Source organism: Delphinus delphis, chromosome 10 (genome assembly GCF_949987515.2).
Source record: "Delphinus delphis chromosome 10, mDelDel1.2, whole genome shotgun sequence".
Taxonomy (NCBI): Eukaryota; Metazoa; Chordata; class Mammalia; order Artiodactyla; family Delphinidae; genus Delphinus; species Delphinus delphis.
In genome coordinates this window covers 65,268,378-65,283,708 of record NC_082692.2, presented here as the reverse complement: position 1 = coordinate 65,283,708, position 15,331 = coordinate 65,268,378, and the positions used below count along the sequence as shown (strand labels likewise).

The 15,331-nt window shown below is 47.8% G+C and overlaps 2 protein-coding genes across 4 annotated transcripts in view; both read left to right on the top strand.

Moving 5' to 3' along the window:
- USP4 (ubiquitin specific peptidase 4) overlaps nt 1-4,479 on the top strand; it is a 49,296-nt gene extending 44,817 nt beyond the window's left edge. For all 3 annotated transcript variants that reach the window (XM_060022486.1, XM_060022485.1, XM_060022488.1), the window contains 4 exons: nt 43-192; nt 1,206-1,309; nt 3,833-3,921; nt 4,317-4,479. In XM_060022486.1, coding sequence (XP_059878469.1) covers nt 43-192; nt 1,206-1,309; nt 3,833-3,921; nt 4,317-4,475 — 502 coding nt within the window. In that variant the 3' untranslated portion in view covers nt 4,476-4,479. The remainder of the gene's footprint in view (nt 1-42; nt 193-1,205; nt 1,310-3,832; nt 3,922-4,316) is intronic.
- Nucleotides 4,480-5,636: 1,157 nt separating this feature from the next.
- C10H3orf62 (chromosome 10 C3orf62 homolog) lies at nt 5,637-11,065 on the top strand. The gene is made up of 3 exons (XM_060022489.2): nt 5,637-6,325; nt 7,153-7,244; nt 8,246-11,065. Exons 1-3 carry the CDS (start codon nt 5,637-5,639, stop codon nt 8,509-8,511), a joined length of 1,047 nt encoding a protein of 348 aa, XP_059878472.1. The 3' UTR covers nt 8,512-11,065.
- The last annotated feature ends 4,266 nt before the right edge of the window (nt 11,066-15,331 follow it).

Genomic DNA, 15,331 nt, shown 5'->3' with positions numbered 1-15,331 from the left:
TGGCCCCCTGCCTCCCCACTAAGTGGAGGTTTCTCTTTTCAGGTACTGTCCCAACTGTAAGAAGCATCAACAGGCCACAAAGAAGTTTGACCTGTGGTCCTTGCCGAAGATTCTGGTGGTCCACCTCAAACGTTTCTCCTACAATAGATACTGGAGGGACAAACTTGATACAGTTGTGGAATTCCCAGTCAGGTGGGTCCCTGGGCTGCACTGTTATTTTTGGGAAAATTAAAAAACAGGCAGACAATCTGGGCACTGATTGGCAGAGTGTTTTGTTGCCAAAGACTTTTCTGTGGTAAGGTGTGTGTGTTGCTAGGCTCTGAGAAGTTGCTTTGGCTCACTTCCCCTCCGTGTCTGTAGGGAAAGGACTCTCCAGTAGAAGCACTTCCTCTCTCGAGTCCCTTACGCAGCCTAACTGAACTGGTCTTCCCATCTGTCATTGGTCCCAGGGAGCCCAGGCTCAGTAGAGCAGCACAAGGACATGCTGTACCTCGTTAATGCAGGGGCACAAGGAACCAGAGAGTAATCTGCTGGGGAGAGTTGGATTTTTGGGGGTGCAGATCCACCACAGTCCTGTCCCTGGGGCAGGGACTGGGACTGGCTGTCTACTAGTGTCCTCTTAGGCCCCAGGGTACAGAGTATAAGTGACACAGGCAAGTCAGTCAACAAGGTAGGAGTCCCCCCACAATATGCAGATTTAAAAATGCTTTTTGGGGGATGGGGGATGGGTAGATAGTTACATGAAGTATAGACATGTCAACGAGAGGACCTAGGTGGTGGGTGTATACATGTTTGTTGTAAAATTCTTTTTTTCTCTATGTTTGAAATTTTCAAAATAAAACATTAGGGAAAAAAGCTTTTGGGGGCCTGTTTTGGTATTTAGCTTAAATTTTTATGGCACTAATTAGTAATTCTGATAGTAACAGCCATTTTTACAAAGTTGCTGCAGCCCTCGTGTCTGCCCAGAGCCCTTCTTTGACATTTGGTCTCAGCTAAGGCTTCTCTTTTCCAGTCTGAACATGTCAGTGGTCAGAACAAGACCCCAGGGCTCCTTCCGTCTGGACTGTTCATTCGTTCCTTCTGCACTTAGTTTCTGAGGGCCTCCCTGTGTTATAGCCTGTTGCATGAAAGGGGTTGCTGGGTTGCTCTGACTTCTTTCTCTGAGTTTAATGTATTGAAGGGTTATTTTTGTTTTCTTTGCTCAGAGCTCTGAACATGTCTGAGTTTGTCTGTGACCTGTCAGCAAGGCCTTATGTGTACGACCTCATTGCCGTGTCCAATCATTATGGAGCCATGGGGGTTGGCCACTGTAAGTACTGGAATCTGCTTCTTTCTGAGATGTTGAAATGCCCATGGCCAGTCATCTTTCACCAGCCTATCCCTGTGTGCCAGGCATTGCCCTAAGCACTTAACTTACACAGCTCCACGGGCCTCAGGTTGCGGGCTTTTTCCATATTGCTGCCCCTCAATTTTTCTGGTAGGATGGTGGTTCATATTCTTTAATCCAATAATCCACCTCTGGGAAACCTAAGGAAATTACTTGACTTTGGGGAAAAGCTTCATGTGCAAAGATATTCACCTACTTATAATAGTGAAAAATTAGTATTATTTATAATAGTGGAAAATTAATAATAGCATTGGTGATCAACCATTGGCACTTCTGTCCATCGATTTCATGGAAGAGTACACAGTCATTGCAAAATAAAATTAATAATAACATGAGGAAATACCCATGATATGTTAAGGGAAAACAGCTACACAAAATTGCATCATTACAGAAAGTAGTATCACAACTACATTGAAACAAAAGACAGAGAAACTATGATAGGAGGGGGGAAAGCCTAGGAGGAGAGAGACCAAAATGTTAATTTTTTCTTTGTTCTACTTTATTTTCCAGAATTTCTATAATGTGTAGGTTTATCTTCACTTTTATACTTTTACTAGTTTATTTTGTTACTTGTTTATGGAAAGGTTTTAGTGATGTTGAAGTGAGGAGCTGGGTTTCCTCATCTTTCTTCTATTGCATCTGCACCATGATAACTGCCACTACACCCAGTGTCAGGACCCCAAGAGATGACACCATGGGAGGTGTCAGTTCCATTTACACTCACAGTGGATTAGGGAACTGCCCTAAACCCCAGTCTTCTCTTCTATACTGATAAGCTTTTTCTGTTGGCCCAACAGTCTGTTCTCCTGCCTCTCCATTCTTACCATATCACCTCTTGCCTTTAGATGGCTGCTCAGTCTCCAACCCTCAGGTCTACATTCCAGGCCATTAGAAGAAGAGGAAAAAAGGGTATGACCTTCCCTTTTAAGCAGATCTCCCAGAAGTCCCCCTCAACTCCTCTACATACATCTCATTGGCTATCACTTGGTCACAGGGCTACCATCTAGCTGTAGGAGAGGATGGGAAATAAAAATGTGCCTGTTTGAAAATTGGGGCTCTACTGGAGTGGCTATTAGCGATCTCTGATCATATCATATCCTGCAGCACTTACTCTTCTCTTACTTTTTTCTCCCCAAAGTAATTTCACTATCTATATTCATGCATACTGGACACATGTGTTCATTTTTAACTTCCATTTTAGCATCTAAACACTGCTAGGGCAGATTACTTAGCCTCTTTATGCTTCGGTTTCCTCATCCAGGTTAGGCTTCAGTTTCCTCATCCAGGTTAGGCTGGTTATATGCAGGTCCACATTGGGTCCACAGTTGGAACGCCACGATTGAGAGCCACCATTGCTATTGTTATGCCAAGCACGGACAGCGGGGACACGCCCTTGGCACCTTCTCTGTCACTTTGTCCCATGTCGTCCACCACCACTTGGTGCAGTAGGCACTGCAGTGAGTAATGGTTAAACAGCTTAAAAAAAACCAGCTTGCCGAAGCCACACAGCAGGTTGAGACTGGAAACCAAATATCCATCAGATTCTGTTGTTTCTGAGAGTCTGGGTGGAGCAGGAATTGGGTATTGCTGCTGGGATTCCTGTTGTAAACACATCCTGCTTCGAAATAGTGTAAAATCAAAACTGGAAGTGTTGTCTGTGGGAAATGCTTGCCCGGTGTGGGGAAATGCTTGGCCCGGTGTGAGGAATTGTTATCCAGCCGCAGATTCTTGACTCACAGTTTCGAAGGCAGATATATTTAAGTTTTCTTGTTCACATCCCAGCTTTGCAAACCCAAATACCCAATGTGTCCCTCTCTGGGATTATCCCACAGGCTCCAGAGGCAGTGAGAGGCAGTAGTAGCCAACCATCTGCCTGGATGAAGTGGGGGAGTTTGACTTGGCATGTTTTTGAGAACTGTTGTTTTGTTTAAATCTTAAAGTATCAGCTCCTTTTAAGTATCCCCTGACTCTGGGTTATTGCTCATAGCCATCCTGAAGATTGACACTGGATTCCTCTATTTTTTGGATTAGTTTTCCAAAATTACAGTTTAAAGCCTTGGTCCCCAGCGGCTCCATTTTTACCCTTTTAGTGCCTTTTTGAGAAGGAACAGATTTTTTTTTTTTAACATCTTTATTGGAGTATAATTGCTTTACAATGGTGTGTTAGTTTCTGCTTTATAACAAAGTGAATCAGATATACATATACATACATCCCCATATCTCTTCCCTCTTGCGCCTCCCTCCCTCCTACCCTCCCTAGGAACAGGGTTTTTTTTAAAGGCTGAGTTATCTTTTGGTTGTTAGGACACAACCTATAAATTACTTTTAATTTCAGACTCTGTTTATTTCATGTTTTGGAATTGTGTTGCTGTTGAGTGCCACTGTAATGAGCTAGCCACATTAGCTCTCTTGGTGACCGGCTAGAGTATTCTCTTGCTTTGGCAGACACTGCGTACGCGAAGAATAAACTGAATGGGAAATGGTATTACTTTGATGATAGCAGTGTGTCCCTGGCCTCCGAGGATCAAATAGTGGTGAGTAGGCCCTAATACCTGGTTCCCACTCTTACCTTTAGGGATTAGAGCTGGGAAAAGTCTTCCGGGCTAGTTGGTTATTTAGTCATCCTGCTGGGACAGTGGAAGCAAGGTGTGGTAGAGAAAGAGTTGGCTGCCATTCCTTATGGGACCCTTCCTAAATGAGATGCTCATCTCTCCTCGGGGTCTGTTACAAGGCCTTTCCCCACTCCCTGGGGAGGGTCAGCATGAGCCAGCCTCAGGTAGAAGGGTTTTCACAGTCACTTCAGTGTGTGGCTGCACAGGGCAAGACGGCGGATCCCTGAGAGTGGTGTGTTTTGAACAGAGAGAAAAGCTGTGGGGGAATGGGTGATTTTTCCAACCAGTGAATGGATGTTGCCCCTCTTGTGTTTTAGACGAAAGCAGCTTATGTGCTGTTTTACCAGCGGCGAGATGATGAGTTGTATAAGACGACTTCACTCAGTTTTCCTGGATCCTTTGATGGAGGGACGAGACCAGGCAGCTTACAGCAGGGCATGGGGGATGATGAGACTTGCAGCATGGACACCAACTGATGCTGCCTCAGTGACGCTGCACCACAGCACCGGTGCAGTCCCTCAGGAGAACACCTTTGACACTGAAGACTTGCTAGTGTTCCGTCTAAAAACCGGATGAGGAACTTCTTTCTTTTATGAGAAAAAAAAAAAAAAAGGGTTATGTTAGGAGGCTGAATTATTTTTCTTTTTATACAGGTGGTGAGAAATTTCTGTAAAACCTCGTGGAGCTGCAAAGTAGGGGTCGGGAGGGGGGGCACATAATGGAATATGTCTGATGGATTCCAGAGAACGGAGAGGAACACACTGTCATTGAGTTTGGTGTGGCCATGAAGACCTGCCACAGGCTGGTGAATGATTACTGTTCCCCCCAGTAGTCTGCCCACAGTAAATGAAGCCTCGACTAAATGATGTCATCCCCTTCTCCCTTGCTGTGCACTGAGATGGGTTTATAATACCCTAAAAATTAGCCACCAAAGCCCATTTCTGTTTCCCTTTGTGTCATCTTGGAATATCCAGCTTTCTTCTCCCTAATGAAATGAAGATGCTTGGTGTTGGGGTTTCCTGCCCCTCCGTCTCCTGTGGAACCTAGCAGTTCTGTTATGTACCCCAGCATCCTTGATGAATTGATACCCCTCTGGCACTTTTATTAGATATCACTTGGAAGTTGGTACACTAAACCGCTGGGTACTGGGTCGCGTCCAGTCGTTTCTCTCCCTGTTGGCTCGAGAATGGGAACCTTCCTGGGCTTGGGAAGGGCTCCCATTCTCGCTGCTGACTTCGGTTAGAAGTGAGATCCCCGCCCCTCCAGACGGTTTTCTTTCGGCGGTCTGGCCTCCGCATGCCTGCCCGGCCGCACTCCCAGGGCCATTGTCTTTGTCGCGGGGAGGCCTGAGACCACTGTCCCCTCCGTGCGTGGGGCCCTTGATCCCCCTTGCGTTGGTTCAGAGAACAAGGTCATCTGGGCTTTTCTTGTCTGACCTTTGACCTGAGCCGTGGGGGTTGGGTCTGTCAGTCGCGGGCACACGCGATCGATGAGGACGTGCGCGACGACCGTTGGTAGGGGCGGTGGTGCGGGAGCGCCGGCTGCTCGGTGAGGACCCGGCTGTGGGTCTCCGCTCGGGGGCTGGCCGCTGGGTGGGGCCGGGCCGGAGCCTGCGACCGAAGGGGCTGCGGGCTGGGATGAGGGGCCCGGAGCCGGGGGAGGGGGAGTGGTTCCGGCTCCACTGCCGGTTCCTCCCTCCCGGAGAACCGCGGGCCGCACCTGACCCCACGGAGGAAAAAGCGCCGGGAGTGGGGGTTTCCCTGCTCTCCGACCCATGGTGTGGGTCAAACTTAAGGAAATTGTGGCAAATACTCCATTTGGGGGTGGTTTACAACCTCATCTGTAACATTATTTTCACGTTGCTGTGTGCATTTCCAGTGTATTGTATAATAAAGACATGGTCGCTTTTAGGGGAGATGTCTGAAAAACTGAGAAGATGCAGAAAGGAGCTGACTGCAGCCATTGACCGGGCCTTTGAAGGACTCAGTCATTCCCAGGAGTGCTCAGGCATGCAGAGGCAGGAGCTGGACGCTGCGCCGCTTTCTTTCCCCTTCCCCATGCACAGGCTCCTCTGCAGGAGGCACCCGCTGGCAGCCTGCTCCTCTGCGGCTCCTTTCTCTCCTGTCCCGTTTGCTCCTGGGAATGAGAGCCCTGCCTTTGCACCAAACCACGAACCCGTGAGTGCAAAGACACGTGCTCTATGCCCCAAAAGAAAACCTCTGACCAGCAAGGAAAACATATCGATGCATTCCTCGATTTTGGCACCTGAAAGACAGTTTTGGAGAGCGGCAGGAGATGGGGAGAACTGGAGAAAAGACAGTCTAAGGTGATTCCAATCTGAATAGTTTAATTATAATTAGGGTTATCTCATATCTGAAAAAATTGTTGAAAATCCTAAATTGAATCCATAACACTACTCTTGCCTCCCCTCTGAAGCTCTAAGACTTTATTTGGAAAGTTTGTAAACGTTCTTCAGAAAGAGTGTGTGTGTGTGTGTGTGTGTGTGTGTTTGGTTTGAGGGGGTGAGGGGTCTTGGATGTCTAACCAGTCATGGAAACCACTCTGCAGTACCAAAAGGGGTAGTGAATGTTAAAGAACCTAGTTTTAAAAGTCATCTTATTTTTTGTACTGCAGAAACACGTATCTTAATTCCAGTGTTTTTTTCCCCAAACTGGGGAGAGGTGGATCAATGGCTGGGCCCTGACTTCACCCTTGCTTCTGCTCCCCTTCCTCACCCCAGAGCTTTTTAGGCTTTCCCTGGGATAAGGTCTTCCCTAGACCTTTTCTTCTCCCAGGTAGCTGCAAACTGCCTCATCCTAGGCACCTTGATTTGAAGCCAGGAGGACCATATGCGCTGAAACTTCAAGGTTCTGCCATCTTGGTTGCTCTGTAGTCAGAGACTGAAGAAGCCATTTAATCATTTCAGTTCTACAAATATTTGTGCTCATATTCACAAATATTAATGGGCATTATGATGCTTTTAGTCAACTTCACTGATTCAGTGGTTCCCAGTCATCCTCTAATCACAGCATAAATGACAATTTAAAGTACCAGTGTTTGTCTTTAAGATTATCTAACACTGAGTTCCTCTCCAGTATTTTCTTGAAAGAGGATCTAATCCCCCACCTTTTTCTTTTCACCTGGGGGCTGCAGGAAAGATATGGAGAAAGATTTGAAGGTTGAGTCAAACATGCCACTCAGCAGTTCTAGCCAAGAGGTCACAAAGGATTTGCTTGACATGATCGGTGAGTACAGAGGGCTAGTGCATCCTCTCTCTGGAAGGATAGGTTCTTCACACGGGCCCCTGAGTCAGCAAGCATCTTATAAAAAAAAAATCCTTATTTCTTTTCCACTGGCTTGTTAGATTTGTTTTGCTCACAGCAGAGAGCCTTCATGGAGCTGATAACCTGGGGGAGTTACACATCAGTCAAGTCATTTCATAAATGTACAGTTAGAGTGAATCCTTGGAGGCCAGGGACAGCAGCCCCTGTTGGTGGATGAGCTTAGATGTGAAGGAAACAGGACATAGGCAGAGATGGGGGTAGGGGTAGAGGAGAGTAGTCCAGCTGGGCGGGGGGGGGCATTAATACAAGATTAGAAGAAAAGTTAGAAGCCAAAAACTCCCCTATAATTCCACCATCCACCACAAAGGCAGCCACTGTTAACACAGTGCTGTATACCCTGTCATAGATACTTTTTCTACACACACATCTGTATATTCTGTGTGTGGACTGTTTTTTTAAAAGCTATTTTATTTTTAGCTTTTTTTTTTCTCATTTTTTGGCCACGCCGCACAGCATGTGGGATCTTAGTTCCACGATCAGGGATCGAACCCATGCTCCCTGCACTGGAAGCTCAGAGTCTTAACCGCTGGACCGCCAGGGAAGTCCCAGCAGGCAGCATTTTGATTACCCCAAAGATCCCATTTTTCTCACACTATGTCTTGTGCCCACAGGTCAGGGAGTAGTTTCTTGAGAGCTGGAACAAACACATGCATCTCTGTATCCTCCCACTTAAACCCTCCTTGGAAACCAAGGAGATGGTTGGGGCTCAATAAATACCTGAGCTAGGGAGAGGGACACCAAGCCCATGTTAGAATGTGGCAGCCTGCCAGCCCCGGGGGCAGGAACACCGGCTTTGTAGAGTCCTCGGAAATGGCCGCCCATTTGTGGTTTTTAACTTGTGCCTGAAATGTCTTAAGAAATCTCTCACTGGAATTGTAATGCTGAATGTTTTTATTTTTAAGACCATACAGGCATCCAAACTATTGAAGAATTGGCTGGAAAACTAGAATTTGAAAATGAGTTGAACCGTGTGTGTGGTTGCTGTGAAGATTCGCCCTTCAAGGCGGACGCCTGGGCCCTGCTGGTGGACGAGAGCCCTCAGGAAGCCTCGGATGCAGACCCGGGCAGCCTCAAGCAGGCTTTCTATGATCACAGTATCGTGGAGACTGTTCTGGACTTGGAAGAGGACTACAATTTGCTGACCTCTTTTAAATACCGAATTGAGTAAGGACAGTTGACTTCAGCTTTGATTCTTTACAGCAGGAGTCTGATGTTAGGGCATCTGTGCAGGGCAGTCACAGTTGTCATCAGGGGCCACATTCTTCAGAGGCTTGGCAGAATCTGAATTACCCCAATCTTTTTAACTTCCAGTTGTGTCCCTTCTTGAGCTGAGAGCCCAGTTTGTTTGTTTGTTTAATTCTGTTGCTCTGAAGTGTTTCTTTTTTTTTTCACCTTTTTTTTTTTTAACATCTTGACTGTTTTATTGATTGATGTTCAATATACCCAGAACCCAAGTCAGGTGCAGGTCTTGGGCCTCTGCTGTGTGTCTTCATGTTCTTTTCCACGGACCCCTGAAAAAGTACGGGGGCTACAACCAGCATGGGCTTTCTGTACCCCTGGGACCAGCCCATCCCAGGCCAGCTCAGCCTGTATGGAGGAACTGGCGTCAAGATGGATCTTGGCCCCAGACCCTCTGCCATATTTGCACATTTTGCACACAAGGCTGCCTGTCCCCTGCATGGGCCTCATGCCCTCTTCGTGTCCAGACCCTCAATCCCTCCATCCTTGCCCCTGCCCAGCTCAAAGCCCTCTGCAAAGGCCTCCTACTTGTGTCAGAGGGGCTGGTAGCATCCCTTATTAGGTTTCCTGGGCTGGAGCCAACCCTCCACCACAGCTTGAGAGAAAGGACATCATCAGAAATTATTTGGACAGATCTCTCAAAACCATGATGTTCTTTCAGGAAACCTAATAAGCTGTTGGGCAAGGTATCATGCCTCCCAGAAGCTGAGTCTCGGAAGTGCCCGCCTCCTAGGCATAGGGGAGTATGGGGGTAAGGAGTCTGGTGCAAAGCTGTTGTAAGACCCAAAACTCAAACCAAGGAGCTGGGAGGAAGTCCCAGGGGCCGAGGACCCCCCACCAGTCCATATTTTAGGCTAGTGATCCAGCATAGGGCAGGCTGCAGAGCTGGCATCACCCCTTTACTACAGGTCTGGAGATTCCTCTGGGCCCCCAGGTAGAGACCTTGCATCTACTCCGTAGCTGTGTGAGACTGGGCACTTGCCTGCCCCTGAGAACTAGCCTCCGGCCACTTCATGGGACAGGCCTCCGCTGGGGGGTAGAGGGCAGGACGGGCTAACCAGAGGCTCCTTCCAAGCCACCGTACACTCATTCCCTGCAGCAGATAATAAACATCACAGATTATGGAATTGGGGTTCACTTTCTATTCCCTGAATAGGAGAGACAGGAGCAAATAAGAAGAAATGCTCACAGCTTCTTGCCTGCCCCACTCCAGGGGGAATGGGGCCATCTGGAGGGAGAGTTGTCAGGCTACTTGATATTCAAAAAACCAGGTCTCCCAACAGTGAGTTCCAAATAATATGCCTTGATGTGGATACTCTCCCACAGAGGATGTGGGGCTTAATCCTCATCTCCCCCAACCCCTGCCTGTCACCACCCCTTGAGGGTGAGCTGAACTTAGTGACTCGCTTCCAAGGAATAGAGCTGGGAAAGGGAAAGATAGTAGATTACATGGAGAAGCCTGGCAGACACCACTTAACCAAGTGACGAAGATGAGCACCACTCGTGCTGTCCTGTGCACGTCACCCACCGCTGACAGGATGCGATGAGAAGGGTGCTTCATTTCCATGGTATTCCTACCAAAACCTCCCAGCCCCAATCTAATTGTGAGACAAACATCAGATGAACCCAGTTTGGGGGATATTCTACAGGATACCTGGCCAGTACTCAAGACTGTCAAGGTCATTAAAAACAAGGAAAGACTCAAAATCTGTCACAGAGCAGCGGACACTGAGGAGACACAATGACTAAATGCAGTGCGGTGTCCTGGATTGTGTCCTGGAACAGAGAGGACATTAATGGAAAAACGGATCAAATCTAAATACAGGCTCAAGTTTAGTTAATATGGTTATTAGTTTCTTAGTTTTGACAAGTATGCCACAGTTATGCAAGATGTTAACATTAAGAGAAGCTGAGTGAAGGATATATTTGAACTTATTGTCTTTGCAACTTTCCTGTAAATCTGAATTTATTGCAAAATTTAAGATGTATTTATTTGTTTTAAAAATGCAGTTGATCCCAAGTTTGTGAAATGTGTGTATGAGCACACATGCAGAAAATTGTTATGGAGGAACAAGGAGGGTTTAGGTCTTCTTCTTGTCTGTATTTTAAAATTTATCTGCAGCTGACATGTGTCACTTCTGTAGAAAAAAGAAATTAGAGTTGTTTTTTAAAACCCTCATCTTCAACCAGCCATGGGCATCCCTCACCAGAAACCTGCCCAGAGGTGACCTTCACAGTTTACAGGAACTGGTGCAGGTCCAGGGCCTGCCAGGGGGTGCTCAGCAGGACCCTGACAAGGGGGTCGCCCTTCCCTGCGGGTGCTGGACCCTCAGGGCCAGAAACTCTGGGTCTCACAGAGCTGTTTCTCAGCACTCAGTGCTGAGAATGGGGATCTAGCCCTAACCCTGCAAGACTGAAATGAGAGGATTTTTCTTCTGCCTGCAGCAGAGACTGTGGCCCTTGGGAATGAGGGCGGAGCCTGGGGTAGAGGTGGGGAAGGAGGGAGGGGTCAGGTTTTCCTTGGTTGGATAGACAAATATACCTCTGTTTTAGCAAAGCCTTTATGTGAACATTTAGATTTACCAAAAGGGCTAATTCATCCTGGAATCCTTAAATGAGGAGCTTTTCCTCACTGTAGAAACACAGCTATTTAGTAAAGCAGGTGAGCCCTGAGCCTCTGGCATGCCAGTCCCAGAGTAGCTGGGGTGGCCATGTGGTCATTTCCCTGGTGACACCTACTCTTGTCTCTGCATCCCTGGCTCCCCAAGGTGCCCAAAGGACACTTTCCTGCCTTTGTCATCTGCTTCAGGGTGGCGGGCAGATGTGTGCTCCTCTGCACAGAGCAGGGGTTTGAGGAGTTAGTCTCTAGGGATTTAGCTGGAGGAATAAAAGGAGCCTGGAACATTTTTTGCCTAGAACATTTATTTTAATAAACTTGGGACCAAAGATTTATTGGGGAGACATTGATGTTTGAGAAACTAAAAATGTTTTACGTCATTCGGTTCTCTCCCCCACAGTTCATCTTGGAAAGCCAAACAATCCCTGAATTGTTTCCGTGGAAACACCAAACTGCAATTTGGATTAGCAGAATCAAAATAGAAACAAGGCAGCTTCAAGAATAAATAGGAGCTTTGGAACCTGCTAGTCACCAACTGCCAGTTCAAGCTACAGCACAAGGCATGTGAGAAGCTGGGCCCATCCAGTTCTATAAGGAGGGGTTTCCAGGTCCCCTGGCTACATGCTGCCGGGTCAATGCCAAAGTCACTCGAAACCAGCTCTGTCTGCATACTGGTAGACTTGTAACAATACTTAATGTAGGAGCTGGTCTGTAGAAGCTAGGAGAGGCTGGGGGTCTGGAGGGAAAGTGGGGGGAAGAAGGGACAGGAAAAAGGAGAGATGAGTGAATGCCGAGTGAAGTTCCAGCAAGGAGCAGAGGCCACAGCTGAGGCCTGAGAGTACAGCAACAGTTCTTTCAAGAGGACAATTCAAGGGATTTCCCCAGTGGTCCAGTGGTTGGGACTCCGAGCTTCTACTGCAGGGGGCGCGGGTTTGATCCCTGGTCAGGGATCTAAGATCCCCCATGCCACGCAGTGTGGCAAAAAAAAAAAAAGACAATTCAAGGGTGGCCAAGGGCTGGAAACAGTGACCCTATCCTCAGCCCCATCTGTATTGCAATGTTCCTCACATTCCTGTCTAGCAACACAGGTCTAGACTGGAGTCTGAACTCTTGCCAGGTAAGCTCTGGGGGCACTTGTGGTCAGTAAGCGCCTGCTTCTGTGTAGCTCCAGCCAGCACAATCAGGCACGCAAGCCTACCTTCTCATCTCTGAGTCTCAGGGTTCCCTCCCCCTACCTCCTGCTCCCCTCAGCAGGGGAATGGGGGAGGCATCTCCTGGCCCCCCTGCCCTGGCTCCTTGGCATTCACCTGGACTCTGCACTTCCAATCCCAGGGAAGACTCCAAGGGGGTCAGGAGACAAGGAGGAGGGAGATAGATAACCTGGGGGACCTTTGCCCCTCACCTTTGCACCCGAATGTGCTGATAGGGCAGCAACACCATCCTGCCACTGGAGGAGTTGTGAGCTATTAATGATCAAAGAAATTGATGAAAAGGATTTGCAAAAGAGGCCAATCTCCCTCCTCCCTCTAACTGAGGCACAAGACGTTTAACATGGCAGTGAAGGCCAGTGAACTAGGCAAGCAAACCAGGGAGGCCACTGCACCTGATTATGGGTAGTTATTGGAAAGGCTGTCATCTAGAGACAATCTGAGACTGGTAATTTGCTTTCTCCCGGGAGTATGTGGGAGAACATTAATATTTTAGGTTCCAGCTAAATATTTATAGAGGGAACAAAGTTTTACTCAGGAAATCTGTTTGACAGTGGATTCCAGCCCTAGTGGGGAGGACTTTCCGTGCTAGGCCAGCTGGAAAATGCCTGATTTGATGAAGAGTTTTGGCCTAAGGCCTGGCATGAAAAACAATTGCAGAACTACGTTCAGCTCTTGTAGGAAACCACTATCTTTTTTGAAGGCTAAAAGTCTGTTGTTTTCTGGGCACTTTGGATGGGAGCTGGCCTGGGAGAGAGGAATGGGCATCTTATAGGAGATACGTCATCAGGACCCCTTTGAAACGTCTGAGACAAAGAAGGGAAGTTGCAAAGGGATACCAGGGAGACCCAACTTTCAGGACAGGCTGCTAGGAGCTGTTTGAAAGATAAGCAAGAAATCCCTGCTCTCAGTAAGTATTTATCAAGTGTCTACTAGTGCCAGACACTCTCCTGGATGCTGAGGATACAGTAGGGACGAGGCAGATGCTGCTCTTGCTTCTGGAGTTTATATTCTACTGTGCAATGTGGGCAAACACAAAAATACTGATATATCATTTCAGATGGAACTGTATGAGAGAAATTAGGGTAAGGGAATGGGCAGTGAGTAGGGTGAACCCCTTCAGAAGAGGAGAGGTCAGGAAAAGGCCTCTCTGTAGGTGACATTTAAATTGATACTTGAATGTTAAGACAATTAGGTGCTGCAAGTGGCTTCACTTCCATCCTCAGACTGTAACTGGAGTTGTACAGAGGGAGGAACCCCTAGGTGGGCCCTAGGCCGGTAAGACCTCCCACCACATCCACCCCGTGTGGCTACATACATCTCTATCAGCATCCAAAGAGCCAAAAATGTTGCGTGCTCCAGGGACGTGCCTGGGCTGTGTCATGCTCACCAAATTTGGCAGGAACACAATAGTTTAAAAAAAAAAAAAGCCTTAGGAATAAAATAAGAAACAGAATATCCTTTCTGATGATTGCCAGAGACAGGCAGCATAATTTTAATTAACCCAGCCTTGTTAGGCGATAAATTTACTGCTCATTCTACAAAAACACCCAGCTCATGTAACACTGAGTCACTCTGATCTTTGACTTTAAACAAAATTAAATACTTTTTTTTTTTTTTTGCGGTATGCGGGCCTCTCACTGCTGTGGCCTCTCCTGTTGCGGAGCACAGGCTCCGGATGCGCAGGCTCAGCGGCCATGGCTCACGGGCCCAGCCGCTCCGCGGCATGTGGGATCTTCCCAGACTGGGGCACGAACCCGTGTCCCCTGCATCGGCAGGCCAACTCTCAACCACTGCACCACCAGGGAAGCCCCAAAATGAAATACTTTTGAAGAAATACAGGATTTCATAACTCACAGCAGAATCAAAGAACAGAGGGTCATGCTTTGGCATTTCAAAGTTGGACAAGACCCTTCAATGAGAAGGCCACAGTCATAAATACTGGTGGAGTTCTCTCAACAGGGTCTCAACTGTGAAGTAAAATGACTAAACGTTTCAACTTAGAGTAATAAAACATTTCCAAATACAGATCCCTCTGATCTACAAGCCTCATGCTAACTGCTCCACAGTCACCTGTAGTCAGTTTGGGAAGGGCTGGGCTGCTTCCTCCAGTGCCGTCCTTGCACGGGCAGAGAAAACCAGCAGGGAAGGCAGTGGAGGCTGGCAGAGGGCAGGGTGAACAGATATCCAGTGAGACCCACAGGGAGAGTAGAGGCCAGGGCACCCTAAGGCAGAGCCCAAGTCTGTACTTCCTAGGCCTTGAAGAGAGAGGGCTGCTGCCATTGCCTGTGGCTGTAGACTGCAGGACGCCCTTGGTCTGGAAATGAGAGTGAAAGCACCTTAGGCTGGTTCCTGGTAGCCCTGCTGAAGGTGTCACAGGCAAATTAAACTCTCCCAGATTTTTGTGGGATACATAACCCTGAAAATAAAGAATATAAAAATGAGAAATCAGGAACCATTACTTTCTATAATGGCCCACACAGAAGCCCCGTTTTCAGGAATTCCCTGGCGTTCCAGTGTGTAGGACTCAGCACTTTCACTGCCGTGGCCCAGTTTCAATCCCTGGCCAGGGAACTAAGATCCCCTGCAAGCTGTGTGGCACGGCCAAAAAAAAAAGGCCCCATTTTCAACCCTGTACTGGCTTGATAATAGGCAAATTCTGGAAGCTGTCCATCCATGAGGATTTTTACTTTCATAAAAAAAAGAAAAATCAGGGCTTCCCTGGTGGTGCAGTGGTTAAGAATCCGCTTGCCAATACAGGGGACACGGGTTCGAGCCCTGGTCCGGGAAGATCCCACATGCCATGGAGCAACTCAGCCCGTGCACCACAACTACTGAGCCTGCGCTCTAGAGCCCACGAGCCACAACTACTGAAGCCCAAGTGCCTAGAGAAGCCACCGCAATAAGAAGCCCGTGCACCACAA

What these genes read in the sequence shown, in the direction of transcription:
- C10H3orf62 (XM_060022489.2), top strand. Translation starts at nt 5,637, where the DNA reads ATGAGGGGCCCGGAGCCGGGGGAGGGGGAGTGGTTCCGGCTCCACTGC. An exon ending in TGGAGAAAAGACAGTCTAAG is followed by an intron (nt 6,326 to 7,152) that starts GTGATTCCAATC and finishes TGGGGGCTGCAG; the next exon opens with GAAAGATATGGAGAAAGATT. An exon ending in GGATTTGCTTGACATGATCG is followed by an intron (nt 7,245 to 8,245) that starts GTGAGTACAGAG and finishes TTTATTTTTAAG; the next exon opens with ACCATACAGGCATCCAAACT.